Raw genomic sequence first — 19032 nt, forward strand, 5'->3', positions numbered from 1 at the left:
CAGCATTTTCCTGGGTGTGTAAGAAGGGGCCAAGAACTAAGCACAGATGCAACCCTTCCGGTCCTCCTTCCTGTGATCTACCTAATCACAAAATCAGTGTTGCTGTCAAATGGCCATCTAGCCTTTGTTTAAAAACCTCCAAGGAAGGAGAGCCCACCACCTCCCGAAGCCTGTTCCACCGAGGAACTGCTCTGTCAGGAAGTTCTTCATAATGTTTAGCCGAAAATTCTTTTGATTTAATGTCCAACCTTTGGAGTGACAGAAAAATAGAACACCATCCTCTATATCAGCAGTCCCCAACCTTTTTGGCACCAGGGACCGGTTTTGTGGAAGATAATTTTTCCACGGGTTGGGGGGGATGGTTTTGGGATGATACAATTGTGCACTTTATTTCTATTATTTTGGTGTGGCAGTTAAGTGTGCAGACTCTTATCTGGGAGAACCGGGTTTGATTTTCCACTCCTCCACTTGCAGCTGTTGGAATGGCCTTGGGTCAGCCATAGATCTCACAGCGTTGTCCTTGAAAGGGCAGCTTCTGGAAGAACTCTCTCAGCCCCACCCACCTCACAGGGTGTCTTTTGTGGGGGAGGAAGATAAAGGAGATTGTGAGCTGCTCTGAGACTCTGAGATTTGGAGTGGAGGGCAGGATATAAATTCAGTGTCATTGTCTTATAATTATTATTACTACTACTACTACATTGTAATATATAATGAAATAATTATACAACTTACGGCCCGGTCCACAGACCTGGGGTTGGGAACTCCTGCTCTATATGACGGCCCATCAAGTACTTGAAGATATCACCTCTCAGTCATCTCCTCTCCAGGTTAAACATACCCAGCTCTTTCAACTTTTCCTCATAGGACTTAGTCTCCAGTTCTTGGGATGAATCCAATAAAACATGAGCAAAAGCTCACTCCATGGCAATGATGGCTGCAGAAGAACAATACTTTTGTACCTCCATTTTTTCTGTACCATGTAGACCAATGGAGGTGTTCCAGGTGGGTGGAAGCCTTTCGGGATCTGGCCTGCAAGCAGAGATGGTCTGCTCAGTGACTTGCTGCAACTGTTTTGCTTAGCACTTTGCAGATAGAATCTCTCACTTCTATTCCTACTTGGACTCTACATTAGTGATGACAGGGTCAGATGGTACCAAGGGTCTGACCTGTCCCGTTGTTTCTCATACTTTTCAGTTTATTCACTCTGAGGATGTGGATAAGATTCTTGGAGGCTTGAGGCCTACCACCTGCTTGTATGACCCTTGCCCTTCCTGACTACTTGAATTTGTCAGGGGGTTGGCTGACTGGGATTGCTAGGTAGCTAATGCCTCCTTTTGTGTGTGTGTGTGCATGTGTGTTCGGGCAAATTCACACACACACACAAGTTCACAAAAATGGCTGCCCAGAGAGAGGGGGGGAGGGAGGGGGGAGAGAGAGAATGTGTTAATGTTTTACAGAATTGTAAGCTACAACAATATCACATTCAGGGCTTCTCCAAGAATCTTGGGATCTGAATACAAAAGGGACTGTTAACTACTTTCCTCAGATTTATGATTTGTGATCCACTGTTTCCATTTAAAAAAAAAAATTACATGTATTTTCAGGTGTCATAACAAATCTGTATTTGAATAGTCTACATTTAAGTGACACTTTATGTCCACTTTTCTCATACTCTCTTTTCTATCTTTCCTTCACCCTGTTACCCAAAGAGGCAGTCGTCTATTTAATTGGGGAAAATTAGATTAAAGGAGACAAAGCACAAGGAAATAACTGGGATTAACCACCAGTGTTTATCAGGATGTTTCCCCTTTAAGAGAACTCTCAAATAAACCAGGCAGATGTTCAACCAGAAAGGCTTTTTATTAAAAGAGAAATAAAAGGGCAAAACACACAAACACAATTTAGGGTTGTCAGTTCTGACTTAGGAAATACCTTGGGACCTAGGAGGAGGACCTTGGGACCTAGGAGGAGGCTGGATATGGTGAAAGTTAGTGGAGAAACTGATAGCCACAGCCTGGCCCTGATGGCAGGGCTGCTGGGAGCAGGGGGTGTGCTTTATAGCAGGTGGCTGCAGGAAGGCGGGGCTGCTCACTTCTCAGAGCCTATCCATGGAGACTGATCCATGCTGTTGGTATGCTAGTGCAGGCTAAGGGGAAGAACCCATCCTAAACATGGAATAGGCAGGTATTTATTTATTTACTTTAGATTTTTATCCCACCCTCCCGCAAGTAGACTCAAAGTGGCTAACAATAATTTTAAAACAACAATATCAGATTACAGTTTTTAAAATGATAAAATTTAAACAATTAAGCAATTAAAACTATATAACTGGTGCTATACAGAAAATTTTTGATACAGGTGGATCACAGATAGTCCTCCAGCAGCTGTGGTGCTCTAGCCCTCCACTCTATGGCTATCATAGAGACTAGGAAGAAGGAAATGCTAGAGCATCCCTTGACAGCTGCCATTTTTCTTCCACTGCCTGATGCTTCAAGAATAGGGAAGGGGGGAAATGGCTTCTAGAACTGGCAAGCCTAAAATACATACAGAGTCAGCTAAGAGGAAATCAGAAGTAGTGGGAATAGTTGGGGAGAAAGGGCTATAATTACCAGATTTTATAGAGGTCCACAGAAGCAGCAGCAAAATGGCCAGCTTTTCACAGGGAGAAGAGAAGAAACGCACAAAGTATAAACCAGATTATCCTCAGTGGAGGTAGGGGAATTAATCTGGTGGGCAAGATGACAAACTAAATGGGGTGAGAAACCTGTGTATACAGGAGATAGTCTCCCAAGAATTTCTCCTTTAAATAATGAGGAGATTTTTGGTAAGCTAAAATAGGTTTTATTTAGGAAATCAATTCAAGCATACAGAAATAAAATCACACATCAATCACACAGTTCCTAAGAAAAATAGCAATGAAAATTATAAAGAGAAACATATAAGGGACAAAGTCATACAGGGTGATACTTTACTGATCAATGTCTTCAGAGAAGATTATTCCAAAGCAATAATAGACAATAAGGGGAGGGGAGCAAAACACGATCAGTGTATCTTACTATAGGGACCCGAAACTGATCAGGTTTAGGGGGTGTTTCTACACAGCAAGGCAGGTACACTCAAGAGTTTGGTTTTATTTTAGCAGGAATGCACAGGAACTGGCTGGCTTGGCATCAGGGGGTGTGGCCTTATATGCAAATGAGCTGCTGGGCTTTTTCTACAAAAAAGCTCCTGGGTACACTGTAAGAAGCACACCTGGATGGACAAGCACATGGCTTTTTATAACCAAATTCATATCCCCAGGCTGTGATATCAGGTGACCCATGACACAGGGGGCCAAATGACCTGTGACACTATTACATGTGACTACTGACATCATGAAGGGGTGGCTCCAGAGTCAGTTTGGAAAAAGGATTAAAGGCGTTGATGGGTTTACCTGTTGGAAACCATGCATAAACAAAAGGGTATGATGGATAATCTGGGACCAGATTGCTTCCTATTGTGACACCAGTGCTAAACACAATGGGGATGATTTCCATGGCTGAAATGAGTCTTTGTCCTGGATGAAGTTATATTGTGTAGGTACTTGCTTTTGCTGTCTGGCAGGACAGGTGAGGGGATGAAATTAACAAGTCTATAATAACATCAATGTCTTCCCCATTTGCATCTACAAGATGAATCCTGAGTACGTGGCGCTCCTGCTTGGCTCTTATGGTGTCTAGAGAGGCTTGACATTGTTGTTTCAGGAAAACACAGGAAAATGGCTTCTAGACTGCTTGATGGCTCTCAGAACCATGAATGCAGTTAGGATTGCAGGCTGAGCAGTTCAGAAGAGAAGCATGAACTGGAGTCCTCTGTAGAGCATGCACAAATAGGCTAAAGCAGGAAGCTGGCAAGGAACACAGATGCAGATTCACATAGAGTAAATGCCCATATGAGCTAAAACCCCTGTGATTGATTGGACTCAAGCAAGGCTGAGAGTCCAGTGTAGCAGGATTCCTGTGCTTATGAGGATACATAGTCATAATAACTAAGAGTCCAGGGAGTCTGGTACCAGGGCTAGAGTGAACATAGTCCATTAAAGATGGAGAAGGGGGCTTGGGCTTACAAAGTGCAGATGAAACATACACACACGTCACTATGGAGCAGCATGCTTGCAATTATAGGGCAAATGCTCCCGGGGGCAGTCTAATGTGTTTGCCCCCAAAACAATGACTTGATGGTTTTTTCAGAGATGAACAATGATTTGGGGAAAGCTTGATGAGTTTATCTGAGGTAAACTATAGGTACTAATGGTGCTTAATGACCCACAAAATACTGGAAGGGAGAAGCTACCAGGTTTTATGAAGTGTTGCTAAATTAGGGTAAGTGTGGTGTTGACAGGTCCCATCTTCTTCCCAATGGGGGTGGGATTTGGGGGCTGTTCTGGGATGGGGAGGGGCAGAATGACATCATTGCATTGGGGATGCAGCACCATGCACACACATACATGCTGCTCACCCCCAATCATTTAAAGGGACCTTCTGTGAATTCATAGCTTGGAGGGCAGGTGTGTGCAGCCTCTGCTTGGAAAAAGCAGGCACTACAGCACACCTGTCCTCCAAACTGCAAATTTGTACCTTGCATATCAGGCATGCCTGGCAGCTGTGGGGCCACAGAGGACTGCTGAGGCTTCCCCCACTGGCCAGGTGGTAAGCATCTGGGGTAGCCCCAATAATCAGGGGATCCCCTGCCCCCACCTGGGGACTGGCAGGGCTTTTTTGTAGCAGGAACTCCTTTGCACATTAGGCCACACACCCGATGTAGCCAATCCTCCTGGAGCTTACAGAAGGCCATGTACTAAAAGCCCTGTAAGCTCCAGGAGGATTGGCTACATCAGAGGAGTGTGGCCTAATAAGCAAAGGAGTTCCTAATACAAAAAAGCCCTAGAGACTGGCATCCCTAAGGGGAAGTGAAGCTGGGCATGTGATTAGGTTAATCCAAGGTGAGGCAACCTGTTTTGGGAAACCCGTTGTCCTGAATTATGCATCTCTTTAGAGTGGGGAGAGGTCATTAGTAGGTCAGTAGATGTTTCCCATACATTTTCAATCTGTATCTCCAGACTTGCCCTAGCTGGCATCCATTTTCTGATGCTTTAGGCCAGGCAATGCATTGCAGCGATTGATATTTGAGGATAAACATAAGAACATAAGAGAAGCCATGTTAGATCAGGCCAATGGCCCATCCAGTCCAACACTCTGTGTCACACAGTGGCCAAAAAAAATTATATATATATATATATATATATATATATATATATATATATATATAAAAAAATAAATATACATACACACACACACACACACACATATACCCTCTTGAAGGTGGCTATGCTTGTGGCCGCCACCACCTCCTGTGGCAGTGAATTCCACATGTTAATCACCCTTTGGGTGAAGAAGTACTTCCTTTTATCCATTTTAACCTGTCTGCTCAGCAATTTCATCGAATGCCCACAAGTTCTTGTATTGTGAGAAAGGGAGAAAAGTACTTCTTTCTCTACTTTCTCCATCCCATGCATTATCTTGTAAACCTCTATCATGTCACCCCGCAGTCGACGTTTCTCCAAGCTAAAGAGCCCCAAGCGTTTCAACCTTTCTTCATAGGGAAAGTGTTCCAGCCCTTTAATCATTCTAGTTGCCCTTTTCTGGACTTTCTCCAATGCTATAATATCCTTATTGAGGTACAGTGACCAGAACTGCACACAGTACTCCAAATGAGACCGCACCATCGATTTATACAGGGGCATTATGATACTGGCTGATTTGTTTTCAATTCCCTTCCTAATAATTCCCAGCATGGCGTTGGCCTTTTTTATTGCAAACGCACACTGTCTTGACATTTTCAGTGAGTTATCTACCACGACCCCAAGATCTCTCTCTTGGTCAGTCTCTGCCAGTTCACACCCCATCAACTTGTATTTGTAGCTGGGATTCTTGGCCCCAATGTGCATTACTTTGCACTTGGCCACATTGAACCGTATCTGCCACGTTGACGCCCACTCACCCAGCCTCAACAGATCCTTTTGGAGTTCCTCACAATCCTCTCTGGTTCTCACCACCCTGAACAATTTAGTGTCATCCGCAAACTTGGCCACTTCACTGCTCACTCCCAACTCTAAATCATTTATGAACAAGTTAAAGAGCATGGGACCCAGTACCGAGCCCTGCGGCACCCCATTGCTTACCGTCCTCCACTGCGAAGACTGCCCATTTATACTCACTTTCTGCTTCCTATTACTCAGCCAGTTTTTGATCCACAAGAGGACCTGTCCTTTTACTCCATGACTCTCAAGCTTTCTAAGGAGCCTTTGATGAGGAACTTTATCAAAAGCTTTCTGGAAGTCAAGGTAAACAACATCTATCGGGTCTCTTTTGTCCACATGTTTGTTCACCCCCTCAAAGAAATGTAACAGGTTAGTGAGGCAAGATCTTCCCTTACAGAACCAATGCTGAGTCTTCCTCAATAACCCGTGTTCATCAATGTGCCTACTCATTCTGTCCTTGATAACGGTTTCTACCAACTTTCCTGGTATTGAAGTCAGACTAACTTGCCTGTAATTTCCCAGATCTCCTTTGGAAACCTTTTTAAAGATGGGGGTGACATTTGCTACCTTCCAGTCCTCAGGAACGGAGGCAGATTTCAATGAAAGATTACAGATTTTTGTTAGAAGATCCACAAGTTCAACTTTGAGTTCTTTCAGAACTCTTGGATGTATGCCATCCGGACCTGGTGACTTATTAGTTTTTAATTCATCTATCAGTTGTAGGACCTCCTCTTTTGTCACCTCAATCTGACTCAGGTCTTTCAACACCCCTTCCAAAATTAGTGGTTCTGGGCTGGGCAAAAAGTTCTCATCTTCCACAGTGAAGACGGAGGCAAAAAATGCATTCAGCTTCTCAGCCATTTCCCTATCCTCCTTCAGTAATTCTTTTACCCCATGGTCATCCAAGGCCTGTCTCTCCTGCCCTGCACGTGGAACAGGTAGCACTTCTGAGAAGGCCACCTTGGAGGTCCTGGCCTTAAGTCTCTCGCCTAGCAGCCTAAATTTTTCCTCCAGGACCTCACGACTGCATTTCCTCACATCGTTGGTGCCAACATGCACCATGACCACAGGCTCCTCCCCAGCACTGTCTATCAGCCTATCTACTACACGCATAATGTCTGCTACCTTCGCACCAGGCAGGCAAGTCACCATACGGTCAGTACGTGGTTTCGCCACCCAGCTGTCTACTTGCCTAAGGATCGAATCACCAACTACCAACCCCCTCCCTCTCCCTCTGCCCAGGGATGGTTCCTTGGCGCGAAAGGATTCCCGCTCACCAACTGAAGAAGAGGTCCCTTCTGAGGGCGCATTCCCCTTATCCTCAGCATGGTGCCCTGTTCCCTCTCGACCCTCACGCTCCCTGGCAGCAACGGGGCTGCTACGTTCAGAGCGGGGCTCATCTAATACGCCCCCGAGAGTCTTCCCCAAGTGCCTAACTGACCGTCTCTGCTTCTCCAGGGCAATCACCTCGGCCTCAAGGGTACGAACTCGTTCCCTGAGGACCAGGAGCTCCTTGCATCGAGCACACACCCAAGACTTCTGTCCTTTGGGCAGATAGTCATACATGTGACACTCAGTGCAAAACACTGGAAAGCCCCCACCCCCCTGCTGGCATTCTATCTTCATGATATATATAAGGTCAACTTACCTTATTGGGAGAACAAGGAAATTAGGGATCTGGGATCCTGGTCCTTAGAGAGCCCCTAGGCGAAGAGCCACAGGCCAAGAGCCCTTTAGCTCTCGCCCTTCGGCTCGCGCCTTTGGCAAGGCGCAGCTTAAAATGCAAAGAGGGTGAGCAGAGCCACTCCTAAGCAATCAGCAGCAATCACTCTCAATCACTTTCACCTTTAGCCCACTCAACCAAACAAACAGCAGTTCCCCAGCTGTCACAACTCAGAATTTTAAGCAGAACCACAAACCTCAGAATGAAGTCTTTCAAAACTCAGAAATTCTCAGCAACTTCTCCAGCTGTCTCAGCTATCAGAGCTGCTCTGCTCTGTTCTGCTCTCTCTCCAGATAGATAGATAGATGATAGATAGATAGATAGATAGATAGATAGATAGATAGATAGATAGATAGATAGATGATGTGCTCCCTGATCACCTCTGAAGTATATAAACTATACTTCATATATAACATCACAAATTGTATATAACATCACAATTATATACAATTACATCACAATTGTATATAATTGTTTATAACATCACAGTTGTAGCCATTCTAAAAGATCAAGTGTTGGCCTCCAACATTAGCTTAACAGCATCCCTGTTGTCAATATAAAAAATAAATATACTGCCAAAGGTACTGGTCAGTAATATGGCATATTTTAGAGATAGTATATCAAAATTTGAAAGTAAATTTTTAGGGTTTTCTTCTTTGTTTCTGGGGTCACTTGAAGGCCAGTACTGACTTCTGGATTTGTTCCTCAGAAATGGCAGTGTAAAAATTATGTTTTCTCTGGGCAAGTTCACGAAAATGGCAACCCTTTACTATTGCTTCAGAAGTTCATGGGTACTTTATCAAGCTACACCCAACTCAGTGGTCTCATGAAGGCAACTATTCACAACTGTTTCTTTCATGTGAAGATAGGGGGCTGCGTGGAGGGTAAGCTCTTTATGTGTAAATTGATCCCTTGTTCCCTTGCACAAACAATACATTGTGGGCTACAAAAGGAAAGACACAATGCATACTGAGAAGCAACATTGTTCTCCCTGTCTTGGTTCACCTATGTGTTGGAACAAATGAAAACACATTGGCGAAGTCATGCCATTTTTTTTATTTAGATATGTAAAGCTATATATCATAATTTTGCTTTAAAATAAATTTTCATATTATTAAAATAATAGCTACACTTTTAGGTTCAGTTGTTGCAACATCACAATTGTAACCATTCAGAAAACCACTGCTATTTAGAGGCACTAGTCACTCATAAAATGTACTGAAATTACTTTGGTGATACGGTGGAAAGTAACTGAATTTGCCTGTTTTACTGTAGGCAGGTACATTTAAAATAGAGCCCCATGGTGCAGAGTGGTAAAGCTGCAATACTGCAGTCGGAGCCCTCTGCTCACGACCTGAGTTTGATCCCAGCGGAAGCTGGTTAGGTAGTCGGCTCAAGGTTGACTCAGCCTTCCATCCTTCCGAGGTCAGTAAAATGAGTACCCAGCTTGCTGGGGGAAAAGTGTAGATGACTGGGGAAGGCAATGGCAAACCACCCCATAAAAAGTCTGCAGTGAAAACGTTGTGAAAGCAACATCATCCCAGAGTCAAAAACGACTGGTGCTTGCGCAGGGGACTACCTTTACCTTTAAAATGGTCTATAAGTTTAGATTTAAATTTGTTTAAACATTGGTAATATTTTTTAGTTTTAACTGTTAATCCTCTTAATTTTATATGTAATAGCAATCACTGCAAAAATGGAATCTGCTTTGGTATCTTTTTTTTTGAAAAGCATACATCACAATCTAAACAAAGTTTAAATCCCATTCATTTCAATAGCTTAACTAAATGTTGCATTGTGACTCTTGGTCTTAATAAATGATACACCATAAGCCTATACATGTCTATTCATAAGCAAGTCCCAGTGAAATTAGTGGAGCTTATTCCCAAGTGAGCATGCAGATGCCTGTAGCTTTTAATGCTTATTATAATCCTTATATGCAGTATAGAATGAATTCATAAAGTTGAAATGCCTAATTCTTTGTCATTTTCAACATCTCTTATAGTTGGACAAAGAGAAACTCCAAATGTGATTCTAAAAGAGGAGTCTGCTGAAAACATGGAGAGCAAGACACCAGAATCAGATAAAACAAATGCAGATGATGACCCTAAGGGATCACCAGATGCTGATAAACAATTGCCAACACCAGAAGAAAAAGCAGAAGAGCAGGAACTACCCAGTGAATCTCCATCTAATGATGCTGGATTTAAAAAAGTGTTTAAGTTTGTTGGATTCAAATTTACTGTCAGAAAGGATAAGACCGAGAAATCAGAACCTGTTCAGCTACTGAATGTAAAAGCAGATGATACAGAAATAGCAGCAGATGGAGCTGGAGACTGTAAAGAAGTCAAAATGGAGATGGTGCAGGAAACAATAGAAAGTGAGGTGTTTCATCCTGTAGAAAAGACTGAACAACAGACTCAAACTGAGCAGGTGAAAGAAGTTTCTTCTGAAAAGATGAAAGAAAGCCCTGTGGAACTAACTGAAGGAAGCAATGAGGCAGAAGTTAAAAGTGATAGTAGCAAGCTGGCAGAGTCTCCAACAAGTCCATTAGCCACTGAAACAGCATCACCCCTAAGAAAGTTCTTTACTCAGGGATGGGCTGGCTTTAGGAAGAAAACAAGCTTCAGGAAGCTGAAAGAAGATGACCAGCCTGTTGAGAGAGAGAAACAAGACCAAGATAAAGAAATGGCAGAAGAAAATGCTATCCAAGAAGAACTGGAAAAAGAAAAAGCAGTACTAGAAAAAGATGGGGCAGAAATTTCTGTAGAAACCACAGATGAGACAGTGAAGAAAGAGAGGGAAGAAAGTGAAGAAGCAAAAACAAGAGATATCTCAGCAGAAACACACCAGGAAGAATCCCTTATGCTGCCATCACAAGAATCTGTAAAAGGTGTAAACAAGGAATCAGAGATATGTTTGACTGAAAAGAATGATTTGGTCTCCAAAGAAAAATCCGAACTGATGCAAGAATGTCTACCATCCCTAGAGCAGAGCACTCTTACATTGTCTGAGAAAAAACATGCCGCACCCAAGGAAAAATTAGACAAATGTGAACCAATTTCTCCATTGGCAATGGAAAAGACTGAAGAACATTTTGAAATACTTGAAGACAAACCTGAACCAAAAGCTCCTCTGGCAACTGAAAGTTTTGATGAAATACCCAAAGAGTTTAACAATGATGTTAGCACCATTGTGAAGAAGGAAGAGCTAAAAACAAATGAAAAAGAAGAACTGACTCATGAGCAGTTAGTTGAGACAGATGCTCAGCTTCAAAGAGGAGAATTTGCTGATGAACAAATCAAAGAAATTATACCTGTAGCAATGAATGAACAAATCAAGGAAACTGACCCAAGCAGTGGAGATGTGGCAACATCTAAACCTACAGAAGGCATCACAAATGAAGTTGAATTGCTTTCGTCACAAGAAAGAGCTAAGATACAAGGCAGCCCCTTAAAGAAGCTTTTTACAAGTACTAGCTTAAAGAAACTGTCAGGAAAGAAACATAAAGTAAAAAGAGAAGAAGCTAAGTCGGGAGAATCAGTAGAACAAACACAGCAATTGTCTGATTCTGCAGAAAGTCCTGAAGAACAAAAGGGAGAAAGTTCTGCCTCTTCTCCTGAAGAGACATTAGAGCTGTCTTCTGTAGAAAAAGTTATAGATGTAGTACAGGTCACTGAAACTGAAGAAGGTGCTATTCTAGATATGGAGAAGAAAAGAGAAAGTGTTACTCCTTGGGCATCATTTAAAAAAATGGTGACTCCCAAGAAACGGGTCAGAAGACTTTCAGAAAGTGACAAAGAAGAAGAACTCGAGAAGGCCAAGAGTGCTACTCTCTCTTCAACTGAAAGTGCTCCTTGTGAAGAACAGGAAGATAGTAAAGAAAATGGTGAAGAGCAGAAGTTAGAAAAAAGCACAGATGAATCCAAGAGAAAGGTTGATACTTCTGTATCATGGGAAGCCTTAATTTGTGTAGGTTCATCTAAAAAAAGAGCTAGAAAATCATCATCTTCTGATGAAGAAGTAGGACAAAGGCTTGCTCAAGAAGGGCAAAAAACAGAAGAAGGTGGGACACATAAAGAAGCAGTCCAAGACATGACCTTTACTAGTTCCCAGGAAAGTGATCAAGGACAAGGAAATTCCTCACCAGAACAAGCTGGAAGTCCATCTGAAAGTGAAGGAGTTTCAACATGGGAGTCCTTTAAAAGGCTAGTAACCCCAAGAAGAAAATCTAAAACAAAGATGGAAGACAGAACTGAAGAGCCAGTTACAGTTCCAAGTTCAGAACATTCTGCTTCAGATGGTGATTCTGGAAAAGAAGAATCCTGGGTTTCATTTAAAAAATTGATGCCTGGTCGTAGGAAGAAAAAGTCAGATGGAATACCAGAGCATGCTCCTGTTGAAGAAGTGGGAGAAGAAATTACAGAAAACAATGAAGAAGATTATGATGTTCCAGCTGTCGTTCCTTTGTCAGAGTATGAAGCAGCTGAACAAGAGAAATTTGAAGCACAGAAGGCAAAAGACGATGATGTAAATAAGAAGAAAACTTTGGATGAAAGAACCAAAGAGACAAAAGATGCTTTAGTAGATGGACAGTCCAGTGAAGGATTAGTTCATGCAGTCACTGTCACAGTGGTTGAAGGGGAAAGAGCAGTTACAAGTATTGAAGAAAGATCACCATCTTGGATATCTGCTGCTGTGACAGAGTCCATTGAACAAGCAGATGAAGACAAAGAGAAACAAATAGAGCAAATTTCCGAAACTGGAGTTGGAGAAGAAATAGCAGTAGTTACTAAACACATGCCAGAAATTAGAAAGGACATTAGTGGTGACACAATAATCAGTGAGCTGGAGTTAACTCCAGAGGCAATTACAGCTCGAGATGAAGCTTCAGGTGTTGAAGAAGTAACTGAAGTGTCCTGTGCTGAAGAGACAACTGAAATGGTTTCAGCAGTTTCAAGACTAAGTGAGTCCCCTGATACAACAGAAGTAGCTACACCTGTACAAGAAGTAGAAGGTCAGCAAAATCTAGAAGAATTAAATAAGCAAACCCAGGAAGTTCTACAAGAAGTTGCCGAAAGAGTTAAATTATCTGATGAAGCACAACTGATTGGAAAAAAAGTGTCAGAAATAGCTATTCAATCAATGTCAGCAGAAAAAAGCAGGCATGCAATTAACATCATGTTTCCAGAAGTTAAACTGGCCGGCTCGCCCTTAAAGATGGAAGATCCTGAGAAAATTAGTATCCAAACTAATGAAGGCACAGAAGGTGATCGCAGTCAAGGTGAAGTTAAAGGAAGTGGTTTGAAGGAAGTGTTGGAGAAGAGTAAAGACTCATGTGCTGAAGGGAAAGAAAGAGCAAAAGAAAGTATAAATTTAGATAGGGCCCATGAAAGTGAAACTGAACAAGACAGACATGAAGAAATCATCAAAGAACAGACAACTGAAGAAAAATCTGAAGAGGAAGATTTTGTCTTTGTTACAGTTTCTGCTGGTGAAGAACCAGAAGTAAAAGTTGGTGAGACTATCAGAAAGCAACATGCATCTTTAGAAGCAGTTGAAAAGGAAAAATATAGAACTGTTGATGCAGTAGAGGAAGTCACAGTGAATTTAGAAGAAAGAGCTCAAGGTGAGGTCACTGTAGATGATGTTACAAAAGTGGATGAATCAATGAAAGGAACTGATGAAGAGAGGACTGAGTTCTCCCAGAACCTTATGCAAACGATAGTACCCGGCTTGGAGTTAGAAAATGCAGAAATAAGTGCAGCTGAGGTAAAGAAGGATCTTGTGCAGAATGATGTAAAATATGCAGAGCGGTTTATACAGTCCACAAATACTGAAGAACTGGTGCCTGAAGTACCAATCCAGAGCCAGGTTATTGATGTTCCAGTGGGAATTGTTGTAAATGAAGTGAATGCTCTAGATAACGCCAAAGATGTTATAATTGGCTTAGAAACAAAAAGCACTGAGAAAGTTGCAACTGGAGCCTACTTACAGGACAAGGACACTGAGGCCTTTTTACACAATGTGGAATCTGAAACTTCTGTGCAGAAAATGGAACCTGACATCCATCTTCAGAAAGTAGAAGTAGAGATCCCTGTAGAAAATATGAAAACCAAACCTCACCTTTTGAATACTGAGTCCCAGATCAATGTAGATACTGTGGAAACAGGGATGCCCAGTAGAAAGATGGAAGTGAAGGTCCCCCAGCAGAATTCAGAGACTGAGACACTTCTACAAAAGGTAGAAATAGAAAACCATAAAGAAGTAAAAAAGGAGTCATGCCTACTGAATGTGGAAGCTGAGGTCCTGGCAGAGAAGACTGAAGTAATGTTGGAAATGAAACTTTCCCCAGAGATAGCAGAAGCAGAAAGTCCTTCAGAAAAAGCAGCAGTTCTGACAGAGGAGGCAGAAGCAGAGGTTCCTGAAGAAAAAGCAGGTGGAAAGGTGCATGTAGAGGCTTCTGCAGAGAAATCAGATGTGGAAGTAGGGTCTCTAGCAGAAAAGGCTGATGTAATTGTGGATGCCTCTGTAGCAAAAGTAGTTGAAGAAGCTTCTGCAGAGAAAGAGGTATTCCATGCAGAAGATGTGGAAGCAGATGTTGCCAAGGAGGTTGAAATGAAGGTTCCTTCAGAGAAGGTGGATATGAAAAACTTTACAGAAGATACAAATCTGGAATCCCCCACAGAAACAATTGAAGTCCTTACAGAAGAAGTAAAAGTAGACATTCCTTCAGAAATGGTGGATGCAATGTTGAATACAAAGACCCTCACAGAGAACCTAGATATTGAGGCCCCTGCAGAGCAGTCAGAAGTAGTGCAAGGAGAAGCTGCTGCCAAGCCAGCAGAGCAGAAGGAGAATTTGCAGAACTTGGAGGCTGAGGTCAGCTTTCAATCTGAGATGAAAGATACTATGAATTCCATAATTTCAGCAGAAGTTCCAGTTTGTGCAGATTTACAGCAAGCACCTATGGTTGGTGACATATGTAGAGTTCCAGGCCAGAGAGGGATGCAGGATGTTGCAAGTTCTTTTGAAGTAGAAGTTTTGGATTCTGCTGGATCTGAGGGTCCTTTTAAGGTTGAGGTTAAAGACACTGGTCTTTCTCCCAAAACAACTGAGCTAGGGCATGTCACCCTTGTCTTAGAATCAAAGTGCATAGAAGAAATTGTAACTGAGACAGCTGTGCAGAAGGAAACAAATATACACTTTATGGAGACTGAAGGAGAAGAATCAAAGAGCATGGATAGTCCTGCATCTGAAGTCCTGGTGCAAAATGAAAACAAAAATGCACTTGCTTTAAAATCAAATTTTGCAAAGGCTGAATTAACTGAGAATGCTGCGGGAAATGAGCTTGAAAACACAGAACTAGCGGTTAAACCCAAACATACAGAAGTAGCAATAACTGAGGCTGCTGCAAAGACTGAAGAAGGAGACACCCTAAACTCAGACACCAGATTCACAGAGAGAATTTCAGAAAGCTGTCAGAAAGGACAAGTGCTATCAGAGAAGGTGATAACAGTAAAAAATTACAAATCAACTGAATTCACCGAACTAACTCCCACTGGTGATGTGCTTTATGCAGCTCCAATGCAGCAACATCCCAAGCAACAGGGGGTTATCGCCACTGACATTCCTGACATGCAAAGTTGTGAAGCTTATAAATTCTCTGTGCCAGTAACAGCTGCAGCAGTTGAAGAGCAGGTTATTGAAGAAAGTGTCATTGTTGCAGAAACATCAACAGAAACATTGCAGTCTTTCTTAGAAGAGCCAAAAGAAACAGCTTTCAAAATTGTACAGCAGATGACCTTTGCTCACTCAAGTCTGGCGGCTCAAGGGCCTGATACCAAGGTAGTGTTGTGGACTGAGAAGACAGAATCAGCCACTGAGAAGCCAGTTTTGCCAGATGATGATTTGATCCAGGCACAGATAGTTGATTCCATCCCCAAAATGAAATCAGAGCTCAGTCAAGAAACTGAAAAACAGATTCAATCTCCAGAAAGAAGCCTGTCTTTGACACACATAGAATTTCAAAAAGATGATGCTCAGCCTGTTACTATAGAGTCTCAGAGTACTAATATTGTGCTTAAAATCATTCAGAATGCTGTTGATAAACTGGAGAATACAGAAGAGTCAGCATGTGTGTCAAGTCAGGTGTGTGAAAATAAATCTGAAATTCAGCAGCTGCTTCCTGTGAACGATAAACAAGAGATCCTCATAACAGAAGAAAAAGTCCCTTTAACTTGTGATACATCTGAAGATGGAGGAAGCTGGGACACAAGAAGGGCAGATGCTGATCTAGAAGCCATGAAACACATATCACAGTCAGATGAACATTTGGACACAGTGACAAAACTAGTGCAAGATCATGGAATTGTGAATGAAGCTGGAAAAGACATTACAGAAGAGCCAAGCTTGCAGAAAGAAAATGGTGAAACAAAGCTTGAATCTGAAGTGGATTCTACTTTTCCAGCAGAGACTGAGAGAGTGACAGTGGACTGTATTGTCTCAGGAGATCTATCCAAAGAGTCACTTGACATATCCCAACCAAAGCTTAAGAGTATAGAAGTTGGGCAGACTGTTCAAATGCAAGAACACTTTATAGAGCAGCAAACACATGCAAAGAGGAAAGAAGACCAGGCAACAGGACTTGGGGAGATTCACATGGAGGAAGATATAAATAACCAAGACTATACATCCTGCGAGAGTTTGCTGTTAAAATCAGAGCTCACTGAATGCTGAGGTTTAAAGTAAGTATCATTTTCATTACAATAATTGCTTGGCTAGTTTAAATCCAGTATAATTATTTGGAATGTTATTAACTGAATGTGTGCAGTGCACTATTGGCCTTCAGAACTTTTGTAAATGTTTCAAAGTCAAAAGCAAATGACAGACATTGGAACTCAAAAGGAAATTCAAAAGGCTTAAAACAGGCTTTCCAATTCCTGCTGGCATCCTCCTATTCAGGGCTTTTTTTGTGGGAAAGCCAAGCAGGAACTCATCTGCATATTAGGCCACACTCCCTGATGTCACCATTGTTTCACATAGGGCTTTTTTTGGTAGAAAAAGCCCAGCAGGAATCATTTGCATATTAGGCCACACCACCCACATCAGGCCAGCTGGAACTGTGTTTTTTTGTGTTCCTGCTTTAAAACAGCCCTGCTTCTATTTAACAATTTTAAAAAAAGTTTTCTAGCTCGCTTTGTATGCAGCTGGACAGTGATGATAACCTTGCTCCAAAGGAAAGTGTGTTGATGAAGAAACTGTCACTGCATATATGCACAAATGTTTGGCTTGGTGTGGTGCATTTGCTGGTTTTCTGTCACAGTCAAATAATGTTTGTTGTAATATCAGTGCAGCGCAATGCTTCCTATTCAGTGTCCTGCAGCGCACAACGCTGACATAATGAATCCCTTCCATACTAGCAGGAAGTATCATCATTGACAGAAAATTGTTCAGAAAAAATGGTCCTGATTCTAGATTGATAATACAAGTATATGTAGGCTCTGAGAAAGTCTGGTTATCTGTTGCCTCAGGCATTATGCACAGTGAGGATTTTGTTTATCTTCTTCAACCTGGCGCTTACCCCTCCTTTCTCCACTTACCTCCAATTAATAAACACACTTAGGGGAGTGTAAGAAGCATTAAAAAGATTACAGGCAGAGGTCATTTTGTAGAAGGCATATTGTTGTAATGTCTCCTACAAACAACCTGTGAAACTAAATTCCCAAAAACCAGTATGAAAAACAAAGAATGAAAGAGGCTAATAAGCACACCTCTGTGGAAAGCTAAGTACAGTGATTTTTCTCAAATACACAGCATTCAAAAGCAAGGGGCAAAGTAACCAAATGTTAAAGCATGCTTTTCAGCTGTTCATGACATAATGGGATGATTTAATTACGAAGGAAGGAAGGAGTTGAAAATAAAGCAAATAGAAAGAAAAAGGGGGGAGGGAGTTGGAAATAAAGCAAATGGACAGTTATAAATAGAGGGGGAGTGGGAAAATAGGAGGGGAGAGAGAAAGAGAGATGGGGGAGGGAGCTGGAAATAAAACAAATGAGAGAGAAGTGAAGGACAGAAAAAAGAAAGGGGCCCTTCACAGCCACCTCCTCCCCCCGCAGGGAAACAGGCAGTCAGGGCAAGCCTAGCTTGGCCTGGGTGCTCTTCAGCCGCCCACCCTCCCAGGCCAAAATGACACCCCCCACTGCCCTGGAGAGGGCAGTCCATGCCAAGGCCTCCCCAGGCTACCCAGGGAAATGGACAAGGCAGGCCTAGTGTGGCCTGGTCGCTCTCTGGCTATCCACCCCCTGCCCTGCCAGGCCAAAAAGCCTCCTGCTGCCTCAACTCACCCTTCTGGCTGGGCTGGCTCGTGGCAGTGGCAGCAAGTCCTAACCCCCAGCTTGTCATGGCTGGACATTATGGAGGGACTCCAGTTCAAACTGAGGCCTGATTATAGGTATTACTTCACATTGTTCTTATAAATATCTTTTGGGTTGTACTGTGAGAAAACTCATAGCACATCTTTCAGTCTTGCTGCAAACCCATTTTCACAAATCAGCTATCAGAGAAACAAACCAGACATCTGAGTCCTTCCCCTCCCTATTTGTTTGCTTTCCCATTATTGCCTTATTTTCCTGCAACTTGGGAAAGCTCATAAAGCACTCTAGAACCACTCCTGTCCAAGTTACCCAGCTAAGAAGAGACTTTATTAACTCGCCCCAGCTGAAGGCAGTAGCAGAAGTAGCAGAAAGGAATAAGGGCATGGGGTGGGGAGGGGAGGGGTCCAGCTGATCTCTTTGAATCAACCTTAATTTGCTGGTATGTTTTATCTGATAAGCCATATGTGATGGGAGGCTTGCAGAGTATCTGAAAATTGCTTTCCCAGTTTTCAGTTTCTGTGCTTCTTAACAGTTTTGCACAGTGTTGCTGTGAAACAGCTAGGGTTGCCGGGTTCAACTAAGGAAATATCTGAGGACTTTGGGGGTGGCACTTGGAGACTTTCCCATTCCCTAAAAATAAATACCCGTATTTTTCGCTCCATAAGACGTACCTGAGCATAAGATGCACCTAGTTTTTAGAGCCATTTGTGTGAATTTAGAGGCATTTGTGTGAATTTTTTGCAGTATTCGCTCCTTAAGACGCACACACTTTTCCCTCCACTTTTTTTGGGGGGGGGAAGTGAGTCTTATGGTGCAAAAAATACTGTAAATTAAAATACAGCAGTGTAGTTCCC

The 19032-nt window shown here is 42.4% G+C and overlaps 1 protein-coding gene across 2 annotated transcripts in view; it reads left to right on the plus strand.

Annotated features, from left to right (window-relative positions):
• The window catches only part of AKAP12 (A-kinase anchoring protein 12), a 156610-nt gene that overhangs the window by 131038 nt on the left and 6540 nt on the right, over window positions 1-19032 (plus strand). For both annotated transcript variants that reach the window (XM_060240836.1, XM_060240842.1), the window contains one exon: window positions 9808-16549. In XM_060240836.1, coding sequence (XP_060096819.1) covers window positions 9808-16541 — 6734 coding nt within the window. In that variant the 3' untranslated portion in view covers window positions 16542-16549. The remainder of the gene's footprint in view (window positions 1-9807; window positions 16550-19032) is intronic.

This window comes from Heteronotia binoei, chromosome 1, assembly GCF_032191835.1.
Source record: "Heteronotia binoei isolate CCM8104 ecotype False Entrance Well chromosome 1, APGP_CSIRO_Hbin_v1, whole genome shotgun sequence".
NCBI classification, from domain to species: Eukaryota; Metazoa; Chordata; class Lepidosauria; order Squamata; family Gekkonidae; genus Heteronotia; species Heteronotia binoei.